General features: G+C 35.3%; 1 protein-coding gene across 5 annotated transcripts in view; it reads left to right on the forward strand.

Moving 5' to 3' along the window:
* The window catches only part of RBBP8 (RB binding protein 8, endonuclease), a 90,969-nt gene that overhangs the window by 23,845 nt on the left and 41,536 nt on the right, over nucleotides 1-25,588 (forward strand). For all 5 annotated transcript variants that reach the window (XM_047793912.1, XM_047793909.1, XM_047793914.1 and 2 more), the window contains exons 3-5: nucleotides 4,261-4,303; nucleotides 11,706-11,801; nucleotides 21,304-21,416. In XM_047793912.1, the coding sequence (XP_047649868.1) occupies nucleotides 4,261-4,303; nucleotides 11,706-11,801; nucleotides 21,304-21,416 (252 nt within the window). The remainder of the gene's footprint in view (nucleotides 1-4,260; nucleotides 4,304-11,705; nucleotides 11,802-21,303; nucleotides 21,417-25,588) is intronic.

Genomic DNA, 25,588 nt, shown 5'->3' on the forward strand with positions numbered 1-25,588 from the left:
AAAAATTAAAGCAGAGATTTTATTTTGTTTATAACAAATTGAATTCTTGCCTTATTTCTGAATTCTTAAATTTGTTTCTTGTGTTATGTTACTACACATAGGGACCCTTACTTCATTCCATCCAAAATTCACCTACATGTGTATGTAGGGTTAATTGTAGTGCATTGCTTTTGGACTTTTGAGTGCTGTTTCCTCATTAGGTGTCTCAAGTTGCCAGTGTTACAATCCCAAATACTTTTTTGAACAGACTACCTGTTCATACAGGAGCTACATTGTTGTATAGCTTCATTCCTTCCGATGGGTGTGGAGCAGGATTAAAGCACACTTTATAGGGGTTCTAATTGTAGATGCCTAATTGACTTGATGAATAGCAAATGCTAAAATTTAAACACACACACGCATACCCATACACACATAAACCTGTTTGAGGACTGATCTGCATGACAGAACAAATGCCTCACAGGTGTTGAATGCTTATAAGATAAAAGAGTAGTCTTCCCATATTTCCCAAGAATTTTCTTTTGAAGTTTATAAGGATTTTCTATCTCATTGTTTCATTTCTTTTAAAATGGTTCATGATAATACTCCATTTCATCTTGGGTGCACTTTTCACTTCTTAAACAGGCCTGAGTTTTAGAAGTCGGCCAAAATTAAAAACAGGAAGATCTGTCAGCAGGTAAATTTTCACACACTTTGGAAAGGGTAGAAGAGGGTGAAAAACTGCTGACTCTAGGCTTTGGTCTAGCATGGTCACATGTTCTTTTCTTAATTTGACAAGAATGTTTTGATGCTTTACCAAGCAAGTGCTTTTAAGGTCTTGTGAGTTTGTCCTCATTACCTGAAAAAAAGAGGAAGCTTCTCCAGCTAGGAACTTGACAGATGGAAAAGATTTTTTAAAAAATCAAAAGATCACATCGGTTTTTATTTTTATGTTATTATTTATTTTTATGGCTGCACCTGCAGCATATGGAAGTTCCTGGGCTAGGGTCTATTCAGAGATGCAGCTGAGACCTACGCCATAACCATGGCAACACTGGATCTGAACCGTGCCACAGTTTGCAGCAACGCCTGATCCTTAACTCAATGAGCAGGCCAGGGAACATCCTCATGGAGACTACATCAGGTCCTTAAGCCACTGAGAACAATAGGAACTCCCAGATTTTATTTTTAACACTAAAATATTTTCCTTTATTATGTTTTATATTTTAACAGTTTTCTAACTCTTATATTTTTCCATAAATTTTTTTTAGCTTTTTATTTGAGCATATTGCAGATTTACAGTGTATTATACCAGTTTACCCCACTGGTAACTTCTTGTATAACTGTAGTACAATATTACATCCAAGAAATCGACATTGATACAATCTACCAATCTTATGTAGATTCTACTAATTTTACGTGCCCTCATTTGTGTGTGTATATTTGTATATTTAGTTCAGTCATATGAAAGACTACCAAGGATCCCTGATAAGTCCCTAGCAAGCTCCCTCCTACCTCAGTCCCTCCAATTTCTAGACACCCATATTTTGTTCTCTGTCACTATAATTTTGTCTTTTTAAGAATATTTTGTAAGTGGAATCACATCGGATGTGCTTTTTGGATTGGCTTTTTTTTTTTTTTTTTTTAACTCGGCATGATTCCCTTGCAGTCTATCCAGGTTGTTGCATGTTTCAAAACTTCATTCCTTTGTATTGCTGAGTAGTATGTGTGATACACAGATGTACCACAGTATTTTTTGTTTGTTTGTTTTTAATAGTGCATTCATTGAAGGACGTTTGAGTCATTTCTACTGTTTTTGGCTGTTATGAATAAAGCTACTGTGAACATTTGATGACAGGTTTATTCATAAACTTTTATATATTCAAATTGTAGGCCATAGAAGTGAAGGTAAAAAAATGTATCATTTTTGAAATGATAACCCTTTCAAATGTTGGAATTTGAAATGTCCAAATTTAGAAGTGTTGATTAGCAATGAGATCCTGCCCTGTAGCACTGGGAACTATGTCTGGTCAGTTATGATGGAGCAAGATAATGTGACAAAAAAGAATGTATACATGTATGTGTAACTGGGTCACCATGCTGTACAATTGACAGAACACTATAAACCAACTATAATAGAAAAAAATAAAAATCATTATATAAAAAAAAATTAGAAGTGTTGGACATTTTCTAGAAGTGAAATTCGAGGTATTGGGCAAAAGTATAATAAAAAAAACTCCCCAGGGCTTTTATTTTTCCATAATATCTGAATTTCCTGGCAATAAACCCTTACACTTAGGCAGTAAGAAAAGGTGACTTCCCCATCATTATCTATATGACTTTTAATCTCATCCCTAGTCAGCACCATGGAGGGGGAGATAAAGGGGGAATGTATAGGTGTGATTTCTAAAACTCTTATTTATCTAAATGTTATTGTTCAAAAGAGTATCCTAAATTAAGCAGATAATGAAAAATCCTGTCCTTATCATTTCTTTTTGGACACACCTACAGCATGGAGAAGTTCCTGGGCCAGGGATTGAACCAGTGCCAGAGACGTAACCTGAGCCACAGCAGTGACAATGCCAAGTCCTTTGCCTTCTGATCCACCAGGGAACTCCAAAAAATCCTGTTCTTAGAAATGACACATTTATTAATGTTTTTATACACATTATATTTCTATTTCATAATACACATCTATTTCTAAATGTATAACTTATTAGAATCCATAGACAAATGGTAAGTCTTCAATTCTTTTCTATTTCATAATACACATCTATTTCTAAATGTATAACTTAGTAGAATCCATAGACAAATGGTAAGTCTTCAATTTTTCAGAATGTAGTTAACTAATAACCATTTTTTGGAGATTATGCCCCAAGTAAAGTATATTCTTGAATAGATAATTTTTCCACTTTCTAGGCACTGTTTTAAAAAATGAATAAGAGTTCCCTGATGGCCCAGTGGCTTAAGGATCTGATGTTGTCACTTCTGTGGCTCTGGCCTGGGAACTTTTGCATGCCATGGGCATGGCCCAAAAAATGGAGGGATGGATAAAGTATCCACAATTGGAGAAATTATAGAATAGTAAAATGATTGGTTTAGGAATCAGAAAAAGTAAACACAGAAGTTTTTTCCCCCTTTTAATAATCTCATTGTAGGCAATAGCATAGAGAAAATAGAAAATGAAACAGTTTAGTGTTGCTAAATAGACTTAATTTTTTACTTAATGATTTTAATAGCTGTGTATTATTCTGCCAGGTGGTTGCATCATATTATCCCTATTTTAAGCATTTTATATTTCAATAAATTGTTCAGTATTCCCGGTGACTATGAGTTTCTCTATAGTTTGGGTTATATTCCTAGGTTAGAATCCAAGAAGTGTGATATTGATGAAAAAGATTCCCATTACGTATTGCTAAATTGCTTTCCAAAAGAATTGTACTAATTTATAATATATCCTGCAAAGCATGGCAGTGTACTTTTACAGTACTTTTATCAACATTGGGTATTATAATTTTATAATTTTGTTAAGTGATTTTGGGGGTTTGGATTTATATAGCTAGTGGTGTTGGATTTGTTTTCATGTTTGTGTAATGGCTGTTTTTCTCCTCTTAGTTATTGTTTTTGAGAACGAGGAATGTCGATCTATTTTGTCCATACCCTTGCTTATAGTGTCAGTGCCCATCAGCCTGCTTTCCTCACAATAATTATTCAGTTCCCATATGCAGTAGTTTTGTATTGTGTCAGACTCAAAATTAAAAATACATGTAACATATGTAAAACATACCTTGATCTAAAAAAAAATACCTAGTGCCTTTTACTAAGGACTTCTGTGTAGGCAGTTGTGTTCCTAGTCCAGGACTTCCTGACACAATCTATTTTAATCCTAAGAAATTTGAGACTACATAAGCACTGTTGTTGTTAGCGAATACATAGTCTATGCCAAAAAATAAACCTTCGTTTATAGTGAACTTCTAATTATATGCTTGCCCGTGCTATTAGAAAGGAAGTAACTCACTTTAGGTGGAGAAAATTTCATTCTGTTTGGCCATCATACAATAGACTAAGAGCAGTAATGCTGCAGGTATTCTTTTGTGACCTAAGGGTACAAGTAAGGAAAATATACTCTCTTCAAACTAATGGGACCTGGCTTGTTGTTCAGAGGCCAGACTTAAGTGACTTAATAGTGCAGCATTAAACTCCTAAAGAAACTTAGATTAACTGCTTTAGAAATGGTAAATTGTATAAATAAAATACTGGGTTTTGTTTTTTCTTTTTCAGGTTTACAAGTAAAAGTAACCAAACTGAAAAAGGAACGAATTTTGTAAGTATCGGTATATGTAACACTGATGTCTTTATAAAGTAATTGATATTGATGTCCTATTTGACCTCAGTGTTTTCTTTATAAGGGAATTAGCTTTATTTAATGTGGACCTTGTATAGTTGACAGCAAGTTATTCAAAATTCTAAAGGAAAAAGAATAATAATTTTGAATATAGCCTTAATTTTTGTATATATTTGTATTTTAATATAATTTCAATATATGTATAATCCAGTGTTGTCGCAGCCGTGGCTCAGATTTGATCCCTGGCCTGGAAACTTCCATATGCTTTGAGTGTGGCCAAAAAAATAATAATAATCTGAAAATGGAAATGGTGAAGTTTTCTCTTATAACTAGAAAGTCATGTTTGGAAGATGACTTAAAGAAATATGAAATCATAAATTTCTAAAACAGGAAGTTCCCATTGTGGTACAGTGGAAACAAATCCAACTAGTATTCATTAGGATGCAGGTTTGACCCCTGGCCTTACTCAGTGGGTTAAAGATCCAGCGTTGCCGCGAGCCGTGGTGTAGGTCACAGACGTGGCTTGGATTGCATCCTGTGTTGCTGTGGCTGTGGCATAGGCTGGTAACTGCAGCTCTAATTCAGCCCCTAGCCTGGGAACTTCCATATGCTGTGGTTGGCCCTAAAAAGAAGAAAAAAAAATTTTTTCAAAAAATGTTTTCTTGGAATAATTTTATGATTTTTTTTTTTTTTTTTGGCCACACCTGTGGCATGAGACATTCCCAGGCCAAGGATCAACCCCAAACCACAGCAGTGACAATGCCAAATCCTTAACTGCCAGGCCACCAGGGAACTCTTGATTCTAGTGTTCTGGCTCATCCTTTTGTTAGTCTTGAATCACTGCAATATGGCAAGCTGGCTGTCATCATTCCAGTTATCACTTGCATAACTTCTTTGTGTCCCTTTTTACTAATTACCAAAGTTTGCCAGAAGCAGCCCCCAGCAGGCTTTCTCTAATTCATTGATAGTGCTTGTTTCTAAACAATAACTGGCAAAGGGAATTGAATTAATGTGATTGGCTTAGACTAATAAAGATTCTGACGCTACTTTATATGTATTCTAGGATTGAGTGAATGAGTAAATATATTGTTGATATGAGAGCCAGATTTCTCACTGTCAGGAGAAAAGAGGTTTAAATAAGAAAAATGAGAAGGCTAGAATGAACCCTATGGTGCTAGGTAGAAATTATATATATTATATATAAAACTATATAGGTATATATTTACACAGAGTTGTCTATATGAATTCATGGTTTTTAATATATAGATGGGTAAATATAGAAAATAATATGTGTTAATGTGTGTGAGGGCATCCATGTATTTCTTTGACTTGGTCCATTGAGAGAGCCTAGAAATGATTTCCGGTAGTAATGAATATACCTGAAGCCTAGGTCTTGATTTCTTTCTTTCTTTTTTTTTTTGGTCTATTCTTCTTTTAGGGCCGCACTGGCAACATATGGACGTTCCCAGCTAGGGGTCAAATCAGAGCTGTAGCCGCCAGCCTACGCCAGAGCCACAGAGCCACAGCAACACAGGATCTGAGCCACATCTGCGACCTACACTACAGCACACAGCAACGCCAGATCCTTAACCGACTGAGCGAGGCCAGGGATCAAACCCGAGTCCTCATGGATATTAGTTGGGTTTGTTAACCACTAAGCCACAACGGGGACTCCTAGATCTTGATTTCTAAAGAAAATTCTCCAGTAAAAAGAATCAAGCAAGGTTTTTTGGAGAATTGGCTGATTCCAGGGCTTGGGAGTATGCAGAGTACATAATGAGCTAAAATGTCATGTGGTGCCATAAAATAGGGAAATGCGCAAAAAGTAATGGGGCATTTCAGAAAAATATAGAAGAGAACTTGGGAAAAAAACCCTAATGGCAAAATCTGGGACAATCCGAATGATGAAATTATGATAGTAATGTATTATTCTATCCATAGAATAAACAGACAGTTCTTTCTTAGTAGAATTTCAGTTACAAAATGTATAAAAAAAAGTTAGAGAATCACCATTTGGCAAACATCACAGCGGTAACTTTGAAGGCAAGAATCATCAATGAAGGCTAAAAGCAGTAAAAGTATGATGAAGAATAGTAGTTGTAAAATTTGCAAATTATACAACTGTCTTCCCATAAGATACTTATTAATTACAAGGGGAAAAATATAATAATATTACGGCAGAGAAACAGGCAGACTTCATCTCAAATGATCAAAGTTAACGTCACTAGTAATCAGATATGTCAACCTCATGTACCTTCTGATATCTTGCTCTAAGAAGAGTATAATGTCACATCTGTCAGCTTCTTACAAAAATGCACAGCCCAGATTTCATCATGGGGAAACATCAAAACCAAGCTGAAGAAGAGTCAACCAAAGAGCTGGCCATTTCTTTTCAAAGGTATCAAGGTTGTGAAAGACAAAGATGGAGAGATCATCCCAGATTCAAGGAGATAAGACATTAAATGCAATATAGGGTCCTAGATTGGATCCAGGACTGAAAAATGATATTAAGAGGGACAGTTAGCCAAATTTGAATAAGGTCTATAGATTAATTGATGGTATTACATCAATGTTTATTTCTTTTAAATGTTTTTAATATTTCTTTATTATTTTTTATGAATCTGAGCCACAGCTGTGGCAGTGCTGGATCTTTTAACCCACTGTACCAGGCCAGGGATCGAACTCAAGCTTTCTCAGCATTCTAAGCTGCTACGGTTAGGATTTTTTTTTTTTTTTTTGGTCTTCTTGCCTTTTCTAGGGCTGCTCCCACGGCATATGGAGGTTTCCAGGCTAGGGGTCCAATCAGAGCTGTAGCCTATGGCCTACATCAGAGCCACAGCAATGCAGGATCTGAGCCGTATCTGCACCACAGCTCACGGCAACACCGGATCCTTAACCCACTGAGCAAGGGCAGGGATCGAACCTACAACCTCATGGTTCCTAGTCAGATTCGTTAACCACTGTGCCACGATGGGAACTCCTCTTTTTTTTTTTTAAATAGCTGCATCTGCAGCATATGGAAGTTCTCAAGCCAAGGATTGAGTCCAAGCCCCAGCTGGTGCCCTATGCCACAGTTGGACCAATGCTGGATGCTTTTTAACTTGCTGCACTTGGCCAGAGATCAAACCTACACCTCCACAGCAACCTAAGCTGCTGCAGTCAGATTCTTAACCCATACACCACAGCAGGAGCTCAGTGTTAATTTCTTGATTTTAATAATTGTATTGTGGTTTTGCAAGATATTAACATTTTAAGAAGTTGGATGATAGCTATACAGTTACTCTTTGTTCTATATTCATAAATAATTTTAAGTCTAAGTTGAAACATTTTTTTAAAAGAATTAGGGAGTTCTCGCTGTGGTGCATTGGGATTGGTGGTGTCTTGGCAGTGCTGGGATGAAGGTATGATCCCCATCTTGTCACAGTGGGTTAAGGATCCAGCATTGCCACAGCTGAGGCTTAGTTCACAACTGCAGCTTGGATCTGATCCCTGGCCCAGAAAATCCATATGTCGCAGGTTGGCAAGAAAGAAAAATAAATAAATAAATAAATTAGGATTCATTTCCTGAATCTGGAAAGAAGATCAGTTTATCTCCAAGCAGCTGCTGGCTATTGAAGAAAATCAATATTCCTTTGTTTCTGTGGGCAATAGGGGCTTCAAACCCTTCCCTAGCCTTTTAATCTACTTTAGTTAATTTTGGTGGATTATTTTGTTTATTTATATGAAAAGTTACAGAAGAAAAGTTGATGTATAAATTTCACGTATGATAAAATATTCAAAAAATAAATATATTGAAATTGCATTGGTTGGATGAAAATGGATTAACCACATTCTTGGCTTAGTAAATAAAATTTCTTTTTCTATCCACTTGAAATCAAAAGAGAAAATATCTTTGTTTTACATAGCAATAAGGCTTTTCTGTAGTGGTGATTTACTTTATTTAATGGTCTGGGATTAAAAGTTATGAAATACACTCATTCTCTTGTTTCCACCTTTATTTTTGTTTATAGCCCAGCTAGTGGTGGTTGCTACAAGCATTATTAAGAGTGTATACTATCAGTGACTTTGGTGATTTAACACATAACACACTAAATAGCTAATTACTGTTTATTGGAGTTATTCTACAGGACTCTTCTTCTGTATATAATAGTACTGTATAGGAATTATTTTTCCATCTGATCTTTTCTAATACCGCAAGTGTAATATTTTGGAGTTGATCAGTAGTTAGACAGTGAGCTCTTTATATTGTACCTTGGTTCAGTGTTGGAAGTTAATGGCCTTGTAGATGCTAGATTAACAACCATTGATTAGAATGACATCCTTTAGGGTCAAAATGTTGGTCACTTTTGAGAAACATTGTGTTTGCTCTTTGATTATGCATTTTAAACTATGTTCTCTAAATGTATGTGAAGGAATTTTTATTAAAAATGGATTCTTCTTGTAGACCTACTAATTTTATTTTATAAAATATTACTATTTTAAGTGATAGGTTATAGCTATAAAATATTTTCCTTTAGCTAGAATCAGAATCATTTCCCTGCAGATTGAATGATTAGATACAATTAGAAATAATCTAGATTTGCTTATAATAAATGTACTTTTTATAACAGATTTTTTGTACAAAATATATTTCTCCACACCTCTGACCAAACAGCCTATTGAATATTGCTTTCTCAAAAATCACTTACAACATTTCTGAATCTTAAAGAATAGAAACACAGCTGGGTTATTCAGTAGGTGATAATAATGCTTTACTTCACTGTGTAGTTCACAGAGTCATTTGTTCCTCTTAGTAGCCTTTTAATATATATTATAATTACTCTGTACCTGCTTGCCTTAGGTAGCTTGGGGTTATACATTTTAGAAGCATAGGTAAGTAAATTCCCTGACTAAGCCCTGAGTAAAGAGATGCTTTATTTTATAGTAGGATAGGTCATTGCATTTTGGGACCAGAACTTGGAATTGCCTATATTACCATAAACCCCTTTTCCAGTATATTTTACAATAGATAGGGTATAGTAACAGAATGTCTAGTCTCCATATTGTTAGAATACATTTATTTGTAAGATGTTTCATTCCTTAGGGATTGAATCAATTACTATATTTGTCTATCTCTTTCAGACCTGTGTTTTGATGATCCTTGTCTCTGCATGTGGCTAATGCTTCTCTTGAAACAAATTTATGTACAAAATTATACATTTTGTAATGTTGTAAATGTTGACTGTTGAATACTCCTAAAATAGGATCAGTGAAAACCTGCTGCTGCTTTTGAATTAAATATTTACTTTGTTTTTGGCCATGCCTTGGGCATGTGGAAGTTCCCAATCCAGGGATCAAACCTTAGCCACAACAATGACAATGCTAGATCCTTAACCACCAGGCCACCAAGGAATTCCACCACCCCCCTTTTTATTTCAAAGAGGAAAGCAAAGTGTTTCTTAGAAAAGCAGGATACATGCAGATAGACATAGATAAGCTCAGAGAGACAAGCCTCCAAAATTTTGTATATCTATACATGCTACCAGACCAATATTTATTGTATCACAGGATGCTACTTTTATTTATTTATTTATTTATTTATTTTGGCTTTTGTCTTTTTTGTTGTTGTTGTTGCTATTTCTTGGGCCGCTCCCGCGGCATATGGAGGTTCCCAGGCTAGGGGTCGAATCGGAGCTGTAGCCACCGGCCTACGCCAGAGCCACAGCAACGCGGGATCCGAGCCGCGTCTGCAACCTACACCACAGCTCACGGCAACGCCGGATCGTTAACCCACTGAGCAAGGGTAGGGACCGAACCCGCAACCTCATGGTTCCTAGTTGGATTCGTTAACCACTGCGCCACGACGGGAACTCCGGATGCTACTTTTAGATGTATTCGTTTTTCATTCAGTATCAAATATTCAACCAGTGTTTAACAAGTATGCTCATATTGCGTATCTGACATTTTGAATTAGTTGTTTTGCATATCTGTTTGTTGCCAGTGATGTTACATTCTACGTTTTAGCAATTTTGACAATAATTTGAACATATCCTTTTTGTGGTAAGCTGATTTGTCACCTTTATTTGATTTGATATTCAAGACCCTTCAGTGGGTTTTGGGAAGGTGTTTGAACCATGGTGTTATCCTATATTTTTAGCTTCCAAATCACACAGAAAATCCCTATTCAATTTCTAACAGGTTTTCATAGAATTAAATTATACACATACCTTATATGTGATTTTTTTTTAAATATAATGATGGAGGGGTAAAATATGACACAACCTTGGGAAATAACCAGGTAATATACTAGAAGAAAAATTTAGATGTCTGTTTTTTTCCTGACTAAAATCATAATGGTAAATACTTATAAATAGAACTTAAAATGTGCCAGCACTGTTCTGCATGCTATATATTTGTTAGTACTTAGTCCTTATATATGCCTTATGAGGCAGATTCTAATATATTATCCACATTTTTTGAGGCACAGAGTTTAGGTTACTGTACCAACTCACACAGCCGGTACCTTACAGCTGAGATTCAAACCTAGGCATCAGGATATGCAGTTTGTGTATTTCTGCCTCACAGTAAGCCCTGACTTAAAAGTAATACCAAGTGAGCAACACAAAAAGTAGTAAAATAGAAAGTATAAATCCCTCATAGTTGGAGTAGAGATGATATGAGTAGTGTTATTTGTTATTTACATTAACAAATACAGACAAAATAATTTTAGAAACCATAAATGTACATTTTTTTTTCTTTTTTTTCTCTTTTTTTTTTTGTCTTTTTTGTTGTTGTTGCTATTTCTTGGGCCACTCCCGCGGCATATGGAGGTTCCCAGGCTAGGGGTCGAATCAGAGCTGTAGCCACCGGCCAACGTCAGAGCCACAGCAACGCGGGATCCGAGCCGTGTCTGCAACCTACACCACAGCTCACGGCAACGCCGGATCATTAACCCACTGAGCAAGGGCAGGGTCCGAACCCGCAACCTCATGGCTCCTAGTCGGATTCGTTAACCACTGCGCCACGACGGGAACTCCCTTTTTATTTTATTTTCTTTTTTTCTTGTCTTTTTTTTTGTTGTTGTTGTTAATGTACATTTTAGACCATGTTGGGCCAGTGGTGGCATCAGAATTCACTCCTTCATCTGTGTGCCAGTGTCGTATAATGAATGCCTGGTGCTTAGAATGGTATTTCCGTGGGGCATAAACATACTGCAGAGCAAATTCTAGTGTAATTTGAATTCTGATTAACAAGATATTCAGACCTCACCTTTTAAGTTGTTTTGATACAACACATTCATAATATGTAAGTGGTGAGATCATATTTTGAAGTTCTTCATGACAGAATAATTTTGTTAGAGTATTTCTCCCTAAAAAGAAAAACCTTGTTTCTTGACTTTTAGAGATGCACAGAGACTGGAAGAATTCTTCACCAAAAATCAACAGCTGAGAGAGCAACAAAAAGTCCTTCATGAAACCATTAAAGTTTTAGAAGATCGGTGAGTCTGGTTTTCAGGTCTTCTTGAGTAAGAGGTGATTTCCCTCTAAATAGAGTTTATATTGGTTTTCAGTTATAATTGGTTCTGAGACTTAAGGTGATCTTTTTTTTTAACCTTATGTCAACTTTGGATAAATACGAAATTAAGGATATACTCTTGCAAGTTTGTTTTTTCATTAATTATAGCAGTCACATCTATTTACCCTTTAAATGATGTTTCCTTATCTGATGTGTGATGTAGGACAAGCTTAAGAGTAGCAATGTTCTAATACATTTGATGTTTTAATTACATTTTTACTTCTAAGTAGATGGAAACTGCTTCAAATTCTATTCCTGTCTTTTTTTCTTTCTCCTGCCATCCTTCTTTCTTCCTTGCATATTTCTCCACTTTCAGGCATTTCCGGGATTCTTTTTACTGAGCATTCCCAAGGTAATTACTTCACCTCCACATACAGACTTTTTTCTTTCCCACTCCTGTGAGTTTGACGCTACATTAGAAAAGGCTTTGAGATTTTGCTGTATTCCCTTGTCTGAACTATAAGGCTATTCAAGATCATGAACTACTTATAAGAAACAATGCTTCTTGCTTTCTTTATAGTTAATATTTTTCCTTTATGACCATTTATATATATGTGCAGAAGGGCTAGTGGTTTGAATTTGCCACTGTGCCTTTAATATTCTGCATGTATGCAAACTGAAGTTGAAGACTCTTTTTCTTCCACAACCACTATCTCAGTGGATGTACATTTACGGGATTAGGCAGCCTATTGTTGGAATTATAGTTATGAATTTGAATTCTAGTTTCATACTGTATCCTTAAGTTCAGCAATAAATAGTTGAGCTCTTACTGTGTTTTCGGTGTTGCTCTAGAGGCTGGGAATAATACTATCCCTAGGATGCCATGGAGCTGATATTTAATTTTCAGAGGTTGGGAGTGGGCCTACAAATAAGATCTTTTCATATTGTAAGTGCTGAAAGTGAAATAACATTGAATGATGTAACTGAATGACCACAAGCATTGGGAAATGATGGGCTACTGGTGGATATCAGGGATGACCTTTCTGAGGAGGTACCATTCAAACCAAGAACTGAATGATGCAGCAAAAGCCAGTCACTTGAAGAACTAGAGGTGAGAACAAAGAAATGCAAAAGCCTAGGGTGGAAATAAATTTTGAAATATTTGAAGAATAAGACATCCACTGTGGTTCTAATTCAATGAGTAAGAGGATGAATGATAATATTAGAAAGGTGGGAACCTACTAGGTTTTGTAGGGACCTAAGTTTGGATTTTAATTGCAGTGGGAAGCCATTGGAGGGTTTAAGCAGGGGAATGCCAAAGTGATAGAAGGAAGCGCTAATAGCATGTATTAAATCCAAATGGAGATGCTGAGTAAGTAGTTGTATGTGTGAGTCTGAAACTAACTGGAGAGATTAGAGCTAGAGAAGCAAATTTGAAAATCATCAACTGCATATAAATGGCATTTAAAAAACATTCTCAAAAATATAGGGAAAGAATGGAAGAGGGCTCAGGGTTGAATCCTTGGGCATATTAAGGTTTAATGAGAATTAAGGACCCAGCCAACAAAGAAGATTGAGGAAGAAATTATCAGAGTAGGAGAAAAGCCAAAAACATATGGCATGATACTAACAGTACCTTCTTCACAGGGATATTTTGAAGATTAAATGAGATAATGGAAGTAAAAGTGCATAATGGGAGTTTAAAAAGACTTAAACTGTCCCTCCTAATTTGTGACTTCATAGTCATTTCCTGTCTTTAGCACTCCAGTCTGTACACACAGCCGGACTAGTCTCTCTCCAGCTGAGATATCTGGAAGCTAAAAAGCCATCTATCTATCCCTCTTATTCTTCCCCAGACCAGGATCAGTTACTCTCTCTTTAGTGTGGTGACGGATTTCCTTCTGTTTTCTCTGGATATGCAGTAGAGGATTGGGGGAAGAGGGTGGAGACCATATCCTTTCAACTCTCCAGGGTTTGAAGCACTTCCTTCTCTTACTTCATCATATTTTTCCTCTCATCTTCACTGCTTCAACACTTTGTACACACAATCAAGTTCTTCTTTCCTTGTAATAATGATAGTAATGGCAAGAAATGAGAAATTCTTTTTTTTCTGTTAAGTGATTCCTAAGTATAGAAAATGTTAAGGTTGGTATTAGTAACTAAATGTGTTAGTCTGAGTTCTCTGAGAAAGAAACATCAAGATGACATTAGACTCAAGAGCTTGAGGAGGGGAGGGGGAGGCAACACCTCTAAGGTAAATGAGGAAGGAGAGCTGGAGGAGGCGGGAGAGCTATGAGATCTCCAGGTATCTAACCCTTTTGAAAAAGGGGAAAATGGAAGGTCTTAGACTGCATTGCAGTTTTAAGAAAGCTTTGTCAAGGCTAATTGGGGGTTCTGGAGCCTTAGTATCCCTGTTCTATTCATTCATTGGCTGGCTTTTGACTGGTATGCCTGGTATATTCACCTGTGTGAATAGGTGGAGGATTTCAGAGCACAACAGCTGGAGCCAGTGATTTTACTGCCTCAATAGAAGATACTTTTTCAAGGTTGCCACACCCAAAGACTGATTGTATGATTGTACTTATTTCTAGCACTCTGAAAGTTTAGTTGATCATTAACAAGTTTAGGACTCAAAGTTAATACACTGAAAAAAATCGCAAGGTAAAGTTTACATTATGTTTTACATGAATTGATTAGCTTAATACGGTTGGCTGGCCATTTCATCCCCAAGAGACAGTGTTCTTCATCTTAGCTCTTGAAGACCCTCCTTTCTAGTATCTGCAGAACATTTCTTCACTTTATGATTTAAAGTTTTGGCTGTTCTGTTATTCTTTACATCCTATGCTTCTTAAGTGAGTTTTTCTTCTCCAGGCTCATCCTGAGAAGAAATGTCAGTGAATGAGTGCCCCTACCCTTCCCATGGAAGTATTTTCTAAATTGCTCTCTTTTATTCAGTTAATATATTTAATTGTTAAAATTATCCTTTTTTTATTCTGCAGTTTTTTAAAACTAGATTCTTTTCTATTTATCATCTGTGGTCACTTATTTCATGTCAGTGCCACACTTCCCTGCTGTTTCCCAGCCTAAGTGTTCTCTTGCCCTTTATTCAGTTTTTCATTGATTACAGAGAAAAACTGGAAGATTATGACTAGATACAGAAATATTTTTCGGAATTTTTTCTGTATTTCCTCTTCTTGAAAATAGATTTTTTACGAAATGGACCTTTGTGGATATTGGCTGAAAAATTATGAATTATTGTATTAACACATATGAATTGATAATTTCCATTAAGAGTATTTCAGATTAATTTTAAAAAATTTTTTAAATGTTCCCCATTGTAGGCTTACAGATTCCATTTAATTGCATCCATGAATATTAGATGTCCACCTTTACATTTTTAAGTATGTGGCCTATAATTCATTACATGGTTTTAATTTGGGGGGTAAGGTAAGGAGTGTAGCTCATTTCTTTTTTTTTTTTACTCGCACTTTTTACACACTTCATACACACCCTTTTTCTCTCCTTCATATCTGAAATTTCCTTCTGAGATTAAGATTTGTCCCTCATTGTATGAAGCTTCATTTAATAAAATGAAAAATGATCTAGATCAGAACATTATTTTTTTTAATGTAGGATCTGATAGGCTTGAGGACTCACACTTTATACCCAGGCATCTAGCACTTAATCTTCACTTTAACACTGTGAAGTAGATGGTAAATCCATTTTACAAATGAGGAAACTGCTGGCAAAGAGTTAAGAAACCTTCCCAAGATCACATAGTTAAATGGATAATTAAGTTAAATTTGACCCCTCAAACACCCCAGTTTCTACTCTTTGATGATGCCTCGTCTGTGTGTTGTCTTAATTTTATAAAATGTTGTGTGAATGAATTACAACTTAACTGATTATATCAAAGTATTTATGCTTGATCTAAAGTTACTAAAAAACGTTCTGAAGTGCTCTGAAATATTAAATCTTCAACATTGCCTATTATCTAGTCTTGTTTTCTTGGAAGTTTTTTTTTTTGGTTTAGTTATTTTTCCTTTAAATACTACCTTTAAATGTCAAAGTAGGTAGCAAATGGTAAAGTTCTGCCTTAAAATTTTAATTTTATGTCATATGTGAGAATAATAATTGAGAGCAAGGTTTAAAGATCTATAAAAAATAATGTTGTGCCGAGACCTTTTAAAAGCAACATATATTTTGTTAAAATTTCTAAGTGGTAATCCTGAAACTTGCTGTTTACTCTTCACAAGATGAAACATTCTTATTTCTTATGCTAATATTGTGAAAACATCAAGAGATGTTTAGAGGAAAGGAATTATCCTTTAAAGGTTAATTATATAATAAAAAATTATAATTTTATGTGGCTTGTTTATGTTTTACTACTACTGTTATTACATTTACACACTTTGCTCCAAAGAACCAAAATATTTTCACTTAATCTAAGAGACAGTCGTTGTCCTGAAGAAAGAGATAGAAGGCATTTTTTTAAAAGTCTGAATAAAGCAGTTAATCCATAGTTGTCTGATAGATTTTAGCTTCTTTAAAAGTATATTTGGCAGTGATAGGAAAGTTGTTTCAGCTGTTGTTAAAAGGGGTAATTAGTACTCCTAATCAGAGAATTTATGGTTCTCTGTTTTTCAGTACTGGACCAAATGTCTTTTGTCTAGCTAACTCTTTCTCAGAGATTTGAATTTAATGTATATCTTCAGGAGATGTTCCCTGACTTCCTAGATTAGGTTTCCTTCTGCTGTGTGCTTTCATAGTATCCTCTGTTTCCACTTTAATGATGTGAATCATACTTTATTGTAATTACTTTATTAGCTGTCTTTCTAGTAGACTGTAAACTCTCTAAAAGAAGTGACAGGGAGTTCCCATTGTGGCTCAGTGGAAACAAACCTGACTAGCATCCATGAGGACGTGCATTTGATCCTTGACCCCACTCAGTGGGTTAAGGAGCTGGCATTGCCACGAGCTGTGGTATAGGTTGAAGGTGAGGCTCGGATTTGGCGTTGCTGTGGCTGTGGCATAGGCTGGCAGTTGCAGCTCCGATTTGACCCCTAGCCTGGAAACTACCATAAGCTACACTTGGGGTCCTAAAAAATAAGCAAACAAATAAATAAAAGAAGCAACAGTGTCTTCTCCATTGTTGTATTTTAGTACCTGCAGTACTCCTTGTAGGTGTGTAATGAAAACCTTTTGAATGAAAATTAGTAAATGTGGGGCAATCTTTTTAGGGTATGGCAAGCAATTGAGCACACTTACCAGCATGTTAATATGGTAAGTTTTAATTGCAAAATGAAAGCTTTTATTTCTTCATCTCTGTGAAAAAGCTGGAATATAACTCAAAATGCATGATACTTTCTGCTCTTGCAAGTGGAATTACTCTTCTTTCCCTTTTACCTGTTTATAGCTACTGAAATTGCATTTTCCTATGAAACTGAGACTGTTTTTTCTTTCTTTGACAGCAGCAGTGGAAGATGGGCTGGAGGAAAGTAGTAGAACCCTGTTGATGGAAATAGGAGCTAGCATATTTTCTCATATCCATTTAAATTTAAGCTAGGATCAGTGAGCAATCAAGAGTTGACTTTTTTAAACAGATAGTGTTATCAAGAGTGCAGTTAACTGGAGAAAATTAGAGTAAATGAGCTAAGAATATCACTTCATTTTATAATTGTCTATACCAGTAGCATTTTTAAACTTAAGAAACTAAGGATTTCAAGAGGTTCTTTTCCATGATATCTTATGGTATTTTAATATATCAGAGTTGATTTCTCGAAAACAAGTTGTTCAGTTTTTAATAACAGACTGGTAGAGTGACATTTAAATAGTTCATTAGAATTGCTTAATGCCATTTAACTCCTTCAGTATTTTTCAGTGACCTTTCAATGTCTCTTTTGGTTTCATCTATAGCTTAAAAGTTCTGTGTATAAATTTTTTACTACAGTCAGGTCCACTATTTGAATGTTTATTGTGTGGTCCCCAAGCTGTTAATTTGAATAGATCTTAAAAGAGAAATGTAAATATGAAATGTCAAATATTTTATACAAATAGTTATACGTTATTTCTTGTTATAACAGTTTAACAGTGTCTTGTTTTGGAATAGTTTAGAAACAACTTTATTCTTACTTCCTTTGGGATTTTAAAGACATAAAAAGACTTTACTACTACCTTTAGAAATGTTTGAAAATCTGAAAATATGAAGTATTGTAGCAGAAAGATAAGATTTATGTCCTTAGCACCTTAATTTTCAAAAATTTTATGCAAAGTTTACTAGAATTTATTTCTTTTAAAATGCTGTGATGAAAAGGAATATAATGTACTATTTAGCAAGTAAATACATGTACATTATCAAGTTGTATAGTTATCATAAAATAATAGTTTCCTGTTCCACTCTTGCCTACCCCTGCCTGTCCCAGTTTTTAATTCTTCAAAGGTCTAAATGATGTTATTTTCGCTTTTACACTTGATTTATCAACTTGAGACAATATCTGTTTACCTCTTGCTATGAAGAAGAGGATACTATTTTTCCCTCCCTTATCTATTTTTGAAGTTATTTTAGTTCTTCTATTTTACTTTTGAACCTTAATACATATATTTATGCAGATATTCATGTTTACATAAGTAAATCTATTTTTGCCCACGCCCATGGCATGTGGAAGTTCCCAGTCCAAGGATCAAACCTGAGCCACAGCAGTGACAACAGCAGCTCCTTAACCCACTGAGCCACAGAGGAATTCCATTAGAGAGAGATGTCTAAGCAGCCTCCCTGAACTCACCTCTGTGTTACAGGAGGATATTGATGCTTTGACCTTTACCTTCATCACTCCTCCTCTCTTGCTACTTCTGCCTTGTGTCAGCTGAACTATTGACAAAGTTCGTAATAACTATATTATTTTCTATTACCAGACTTCAGTCTCCTGTAATTTGTTTATACGTTAGTCGATGTAGAAGTTGGAAAATAGTGAACAGTGTTTATTTATTGACTATTCACTCCTGAGCCAGGATTCATTTCCATCTCTGCAGATCCACTTGCATGACCTCTGCGCCACTCAAGGACAGTGTTCCTAATGTCCAGGTCAAATTGATTCTTTTCTCCTCTGTCCCAAAGTAGTTACTCAAATCACCCTATAATTATATTATGACAAAGACAAGTTTGCTTTGTTTTTCCTAGAATTTCTCATTACCTTTTTCTCTTATCAAGATAAGAAAAATGTTTTCATCATTGTGTCATTAATATTATTTAAGGCCTGTTATTCCTGTTCATTGATTATGATCTTTTTCTTTTTTTTTTTTCTTTTTACAGGCACACCTGAGTCATATGGAAGTTCTCAGGCTAGGGTACTTAACCCACTGAGCCACACTGGGAACTCCTGTTGTTCTTTTTCTTAAAGACATACTTCTTGGACTGAAAAAATTTTCAGTACTAATTTGGACCATTTACTTTCTAGGTTATCCTACAACTGCAGTTTTGGAATTTCTCTTCACTGGATCCCTACATTAATTCCATTATTTCTTTCAATTCATGTTAGTAAACAAATATTTATGGAGCTCATGTCTTCTGCCAGGCACTGTTTTAGACCTTGAAGATATACTGGTGTACATGGTTGGAAAAATTGGGGCCTGTTTTTCCATTTATTGATTGATTGATTGATTGATTGTCTTTTTGCTATTTCTTGGGCTGCTCCCGCGGCATATGGAGGTTCCCAGGCTAGGGGTCGAATCAGAGCTATAGCCACCGGCCTACGCCAGAGCCACAGCAACACGGGATCCGAGCCGCGTCTGCAACCTACACCACAGCTCACGGCAACACTGGATCGTTAACCCACTAAGCAAGGGCAGGGACCGAACCCGCAACCTCATGGTTCCTAGTCGGATTCGTTAACCACTGCGCCACGACAGGAACTCCTCCTTTTATTTTTAATGTTCATTTTTTTAATAGCTCACCCTCTAACTGCTTAAAAATGCACAGGAAGTAACTTTTCAGAGAGTCTTTGTATGTCTGAAAAATGTTATTTTACTCTTGCCTTTATATGATATTTTGACTAGATACAGAATTCTAGGTTCAGAATAATTTTCCTGTAAAACTTTGAAGACATTTTCTCATTGTCTGTGAGCATCTGAAGCTACTAACATTCTAGCGTTCATTCCTTTTAGGTAATGGATTTTTTTCCCCCTTTCTGTAATGTAAGATCTTTTTATCCTTGTTCTGAAATTTCATCATCAGGTGTGTGTATATGTACATGAGTCTTTCCTTCACTGTGCTAGGCCCTTAGCCTATTAACCCGAAGACTAGTATCTGTTAGGTCTGGCAGTTTTACCTATTATCGCCTCTCTCCACTTTTATAGGTTCTTTCTTTCTAGAGCACTTCTTGGTCACAAACTGATCCTTTATAATCTTTTGTCTTGTTTCTGTTACTGTTTTTTTCTTCACGTTCTGGGATGTTTCTTTTCCAACCCTGTTATTGAAGCTGTTTTGATAATCACATACTTAGTATCTGAGAACATTTTATTGTTTGTTGATATACATGTGTGTATGTGTACCCTTATTTTATGTCAGCATTACTGGTCATTTTTTCAGCGATAAGAGATCTTTTCATGTTATTATTACAGAATTCACTGTCTGTAGTAATACTTTTTAATCTTAATGTCTGTTTTGTCTGATGTTAATTAATATAGATGCTCCAGCCTCTTGTTTTTCATTTGCATGGTACTTTTCCCACCCTTTTGCTTTCAACCTGTTTTTATCTTCAAATTGAAAGTTATTACTATTGTAGGCAGAATATAGTTGGATCTTTTTTTTTGTCTTATCTGACAATTTCTGCCTTTTTCTCCATCACCCATCCCTACTCTGTTAATATCTGTATTTCCCTCTTCCCTTCACCACTCAACAAATAATTAGTAAAAACTATTTTGTAACCTTTTTTTACATAATAGTACACTGAATTTCTAGTAACATTGGAGTCTTTTTTTAATGCTGAAAAGAGCATTACTTTTTTTTAAACTTTGTGTTCTTTGACCTGTAGTATTCGTTCAACTAAAGAAGTTGTTGAACAATCATGTGTTATATGCTATGCTGAGAAAAACAGATACAAGCTTGCTTAGTATATAGTTCTGCCTGTTGGTACTGGACTGGATTTATATTTTGTCTATAATAGATTAAAATAAGATCAGTGTCTTCAGTAAGTAAGTTCCCTTGGATAGAGTTTAAAATTGGCAGACTTTTATAGAACTTCACTCAAAATTGCAGTCTGTAGACAATGATGTAGCATAATTTCAGCCTATTTGAGGATATGTCAAGGCATAATAACTAGTTAATTTTCTTTATATTTGCCAAGCCAATTCTTTAGGTATTAATAAAGTATAAAAATCTTAAAATTCAAAGATAAGGAGTATCTTTTAGTAGTTGAAAAATATTTTAATTTCAGATGGATGAGAAGATTTAAGTTCTACTCTGAAAATATTTTGCTTTTGTTTCATAGATTAAGAGCAGGATTATGTGATCGCTGTGCAGTAACTGAAGAACATATGCGGAAGAAACAGCAAGAGTTTGAAAATATCCGGCAGCAGAATCTTAAACTTATCACAGAGCTTAGTGAGTTTCCTTTCTTTCTTTATTAAAATTTAAAGCATAGTGTGCTATTATTAAAACCTACTGTTAAATTGGTTATAATCAGATAAATTGTTTACATACATTTTTCTTTATTTAGGCAAAAAGTCACATCCTTTTCTTCCTTTTTATAGATTTAATCTTATGCTTATTTTAATAAGAAATAGAGTACAGAAAGGTTGTACAAATACTGTCCAGGTGGGCCTTAAAGTCTCACCAACTATAAGACAAAAGAGAGAAAAGATAAAAGAAGCAGATTTCCTTTGGATATGTCCATATTTGCCTCTAGTTTTATGTTTATTTCATGTAATTTGACTATTTATATTTGGTATAAGTTAAATACAAAGCAGATGATTTAGTGTTCTACCAAAAAAAGTGTTTACTTTTTTAGATTGTTACTAATATTTTTGGACATATTATTACAAGTATGCCATTTTCAGTTCAGTCTTCTTCCCATTTGATGTAGAATTTTCTTACATTTATCCTCTTTTCAAAACTAATTCCATTTAATTGTATTTTTTTCTATTATATTGCTGTCCTCTGGTTACTCGTGCAAGAATATATGAACATATGCTCATTATTTTAAAAAGAGATAGAAAGAACATAGTCTTATTCTGCTCCCAGAGGTAACTACTATTAGCAATCTAATAAATACCTTTCCAGGTCCAGGTTTATCTGTCTGTCTGCCTATGGCCCTCATTTTACCCCCTCTCCTCTTTTCTCTTTTAAATTTTAATGAGATCATGTCATAATGACTTCTTATTCAGACATGTGTTATTTTATTTTAGACTATGTAAGTCTTTACATGTTTACATATTTAGATCTATAGTTTATATGTATGAATGAATGCATGTGTTTAGGAATATAAGAATATAATCAATGAATAGAAAACTGTTACCCTTCAGTAGACACAGTTGATATCCATAATTATATGCACTTGAAGTAATCTCTAATAATGTCTATACATCTAATTGTCATGTTTCTAGCAATTTTAACCAAGCCAAAAAATAGCCAAAAACTCAACAAACAAAAAACCCAGGTGTTAAGGAGTAAGACAGCATTTTTTTCAGGGCTGCGTTCTGTAGATGTCATTTATTTACCCATTTTCATTGATGAACAGCTCAATTTTTTGTTTGAGTGTTTGAGAATGTCCATCCCTATGTCCTCTTTAGTTTTGGACAAAAATATATTAATTGACAGTATCTAATTCAGAGGGTAAAGAATGCTACCTTTTTAAAATTAGCATTCTCTTCACTACTATTGAGGCCAAGTATCTTTTCACATAATCTTCAGTTTGCATTTCTTTCGGTGAATGGTTTGAATATCCTTTGTCTAATTTTCAGATAGATAAAACACTTCATGAGTTCATGTTGAAAGTTCAAATTCACGATTGTAGAGCTTTTTGTAACCTCTTCTCTAATAACATCAATATCTCCTTTCTTCTACACTAAGAATTGTTATTCTCAATAATTTGGGATGATAGAATTAAAATATCCCCTGACTACTTTCTTTGTCAATCTCATGTTACAAGCACAGTAGTCTCAAAATAATTCCTCTAACAATACCCCCAATGAAATTACTGAAAAGGTCAATAAAACTAATTTTACATTAAAATGAGCAACAGGAAAATCATCAAGGTCAAATCCTGAACAGAGTTATAATATGAATAAAAATACTAAAGTCTTCATGTTTATGAATTTTTGGTGTTTCTATATATTGTTGCTACTTTCTTCTTGTCCTACCTTTTCTTTCTTTTTTGTTTTTATTTTTCCCTGTTAATATGTTTTGAGGATATTGTTTCTCTTCTTATTTCATTTTTATTTTATCTTTTATGGCTTTTTTTTTAAACTCAATATTTTTTTTGGCCACATATGTGGCATGTGGAAGTTCCCCAGCCAGGTATCAAACCTGCACCACCCTAGTAACCTGAGCTGCATCAGTGTCAATGCTGGATACTTAACCTCTAGGCAACCAGGAAACTCCAACTCTATTTCTGTTCTTTCTGAACAACCTTGAAGTTTTAACATGCTTCCTAAAATATAAATTATTTCTGAATAATACAACTTTAAAACACTTTCACTTCGATCATCTCCATCTTTGCTTACATGCTGTTTATGCCCAGTATTTCATTTTTGGTTTGTTTTGGGTTTTTGTTGTTGTGTTTGGTAGCTCTGCAATTTAGAAACTTTTAAAAAATTTACCCTATTCAGAGTTCCCATTGTGGATCAGCGGATTAAGAACCTAACTAGTAGCCATGAGAATGTGGGTTCAATCCTGGCCCTGCTCAGTGGGCTAAGGATCCGGTGTTGCTGTGAGCTGCAGTGTAGGTCACATATGTGGCTTAGATCTGGTGTTGCAGTGGCATAGTCTGGCATCTGCATCTCCAATTGGACCCCTAGCCTGGGAACTTCCATTGGCTGTAAAAAATTACCTTGTTCAGTTTTTAAAAGATTTACCTACGTGTTTATCAGTGTCTTTGCTTCTTATTGCTTTCTGCATCTCACTTTGTATCTGGGATTATTATCTTTTCTGATATTCATTCTTTAGAATTTCCTTTAGAGGGTTATTTGTTGGTTCTAAACTGTCAGGTTTTTTGTTTGTTTTTGTCTTTTTAGGGCCGCACCCACGGCATATGGAGGCTCCCAGGCTAGGTGTCTAATCAGAGCTGCAGCCGCCGGCCTATGCCAGAGCCACAGCAACGCCAGATCCAAGCCGTGTCTGCGATCTACACCACAGCACACGGCAACATCAGATCCTTAGCCCACTGAGCAAGGCCAGGAATCAAACCCACAGCTTCATGGTTCCTAGTTGGATTCGTTTCCACTGCACCACAATAGGAACTCCTAAACTGTCGGTTTTTTATCCTCAATGTTTTTAACTCTTATTTTTGTAAGGCTATTTTACAGGGTAACAGTTATTTTTTTTCTGGCTACTATTAAGATTTTTTTCTTGATATTTTATAGTTTTAGTACAATTTCAGTAGGTTTTAAGGAAAAAAATCTGCTTAGTATGCATTATAGGATCTATTGAATCCCATCTTTAATCATATCTTTAAAACCATCAGCTACTAGGTCTTCAAATATTATGTCTTCTTCCTTCTCCCTAATTGAGAGTTATGATGAGACCTTGGAATTTGATCTTTTGTGTCTATTTTAACATCTCTTTTCTATTTTTCATGCCCTATTTCTTTCTGCTGCATTCTGGGTAATTTCTCTTATTATACATTTCAGTTATTATTCTTTAGTTCTGTTACACTAAGTTATTTTATTTCAGTAACCAAATTATTCATTCTAAAAAATTCTATTTGGTTCTTTTTCTTTCAGGGGACAGTGGTGGTGTACCTGTGGCTTATGGAAGTTCCCAGGCCAGGGAGTGAATCCAGGCCGCAACTGCAACCTACAAACCACAGCTGTGGCAATGCCAGATCCTTGACCCACTGTGCCACAGTGGGAACTCCCTATTTGGTTTTTTTTCAAATCCACATAGTCTTTTTTTTTTTCAGTGAAAATTTTCTTTTTTTGTCTTTTAGAGGTTCCCAGGCTAAGGGTCAAATCAGAGCTGAAGCTGCTGGCCTAAACCACAACCACACCAGCCCAGGATTGGAGCCACATCTGCCACCCACACCACAGCTCATGCAATGCTGGATCCTTAACCCACATCTGCCACCCACACCACAGCTCATGCAATGCAAGGCCAAGGATCGAACCTGCATCCTCATAGATGCTAGTCAGATTCATTTCTGCTGAGCCATGATGGGAACTCCCTGAAATTTTTTTAAAATATAGAAAACTAAGGAGAATAGTAAAAAATCCTCATAACAGTTGCTCATGTTTTGCTGTATTTTCTTCATTTCTTTTCAAACTGAAATATTTTAATGTGAATTACATGCATCAGGACATTTCTCCTCTAAATACTTAGATCATTTATACCTAACCACAGTAACCACCCCTTACCTACTAAAGATTACCAATAATTTTGTCTAATATTTCCTAATAGCCAATCCATATTCCTGTTTTTAATGTCCCTTTTAAGGTAGTTTGTAACAGTTTTGTTGAAGACTTGCCAAACCCAAACCATACATTGCATTTGTCTTCTTTCAATATGGAATAGCTCCGTTCCTATTTTTTTCTTTTATGACATTGACTTCTTGAAGAAGT

This window comes from Phacochoerus africanus, chromosome 8, assembly GCF_016906955.1.
Source record: "Phacochoerus africanus isolate WHEZ1 chromosome 8, ROS_Pafr_v1, whole genome shotgun sequence".
NCBI classification, from domain to species: Eukaryota; Metazoa; Chordata; class Mammalia; order Artiodactyla; family Suidae; genus Phacochoerus; species Phacochoerus africanus.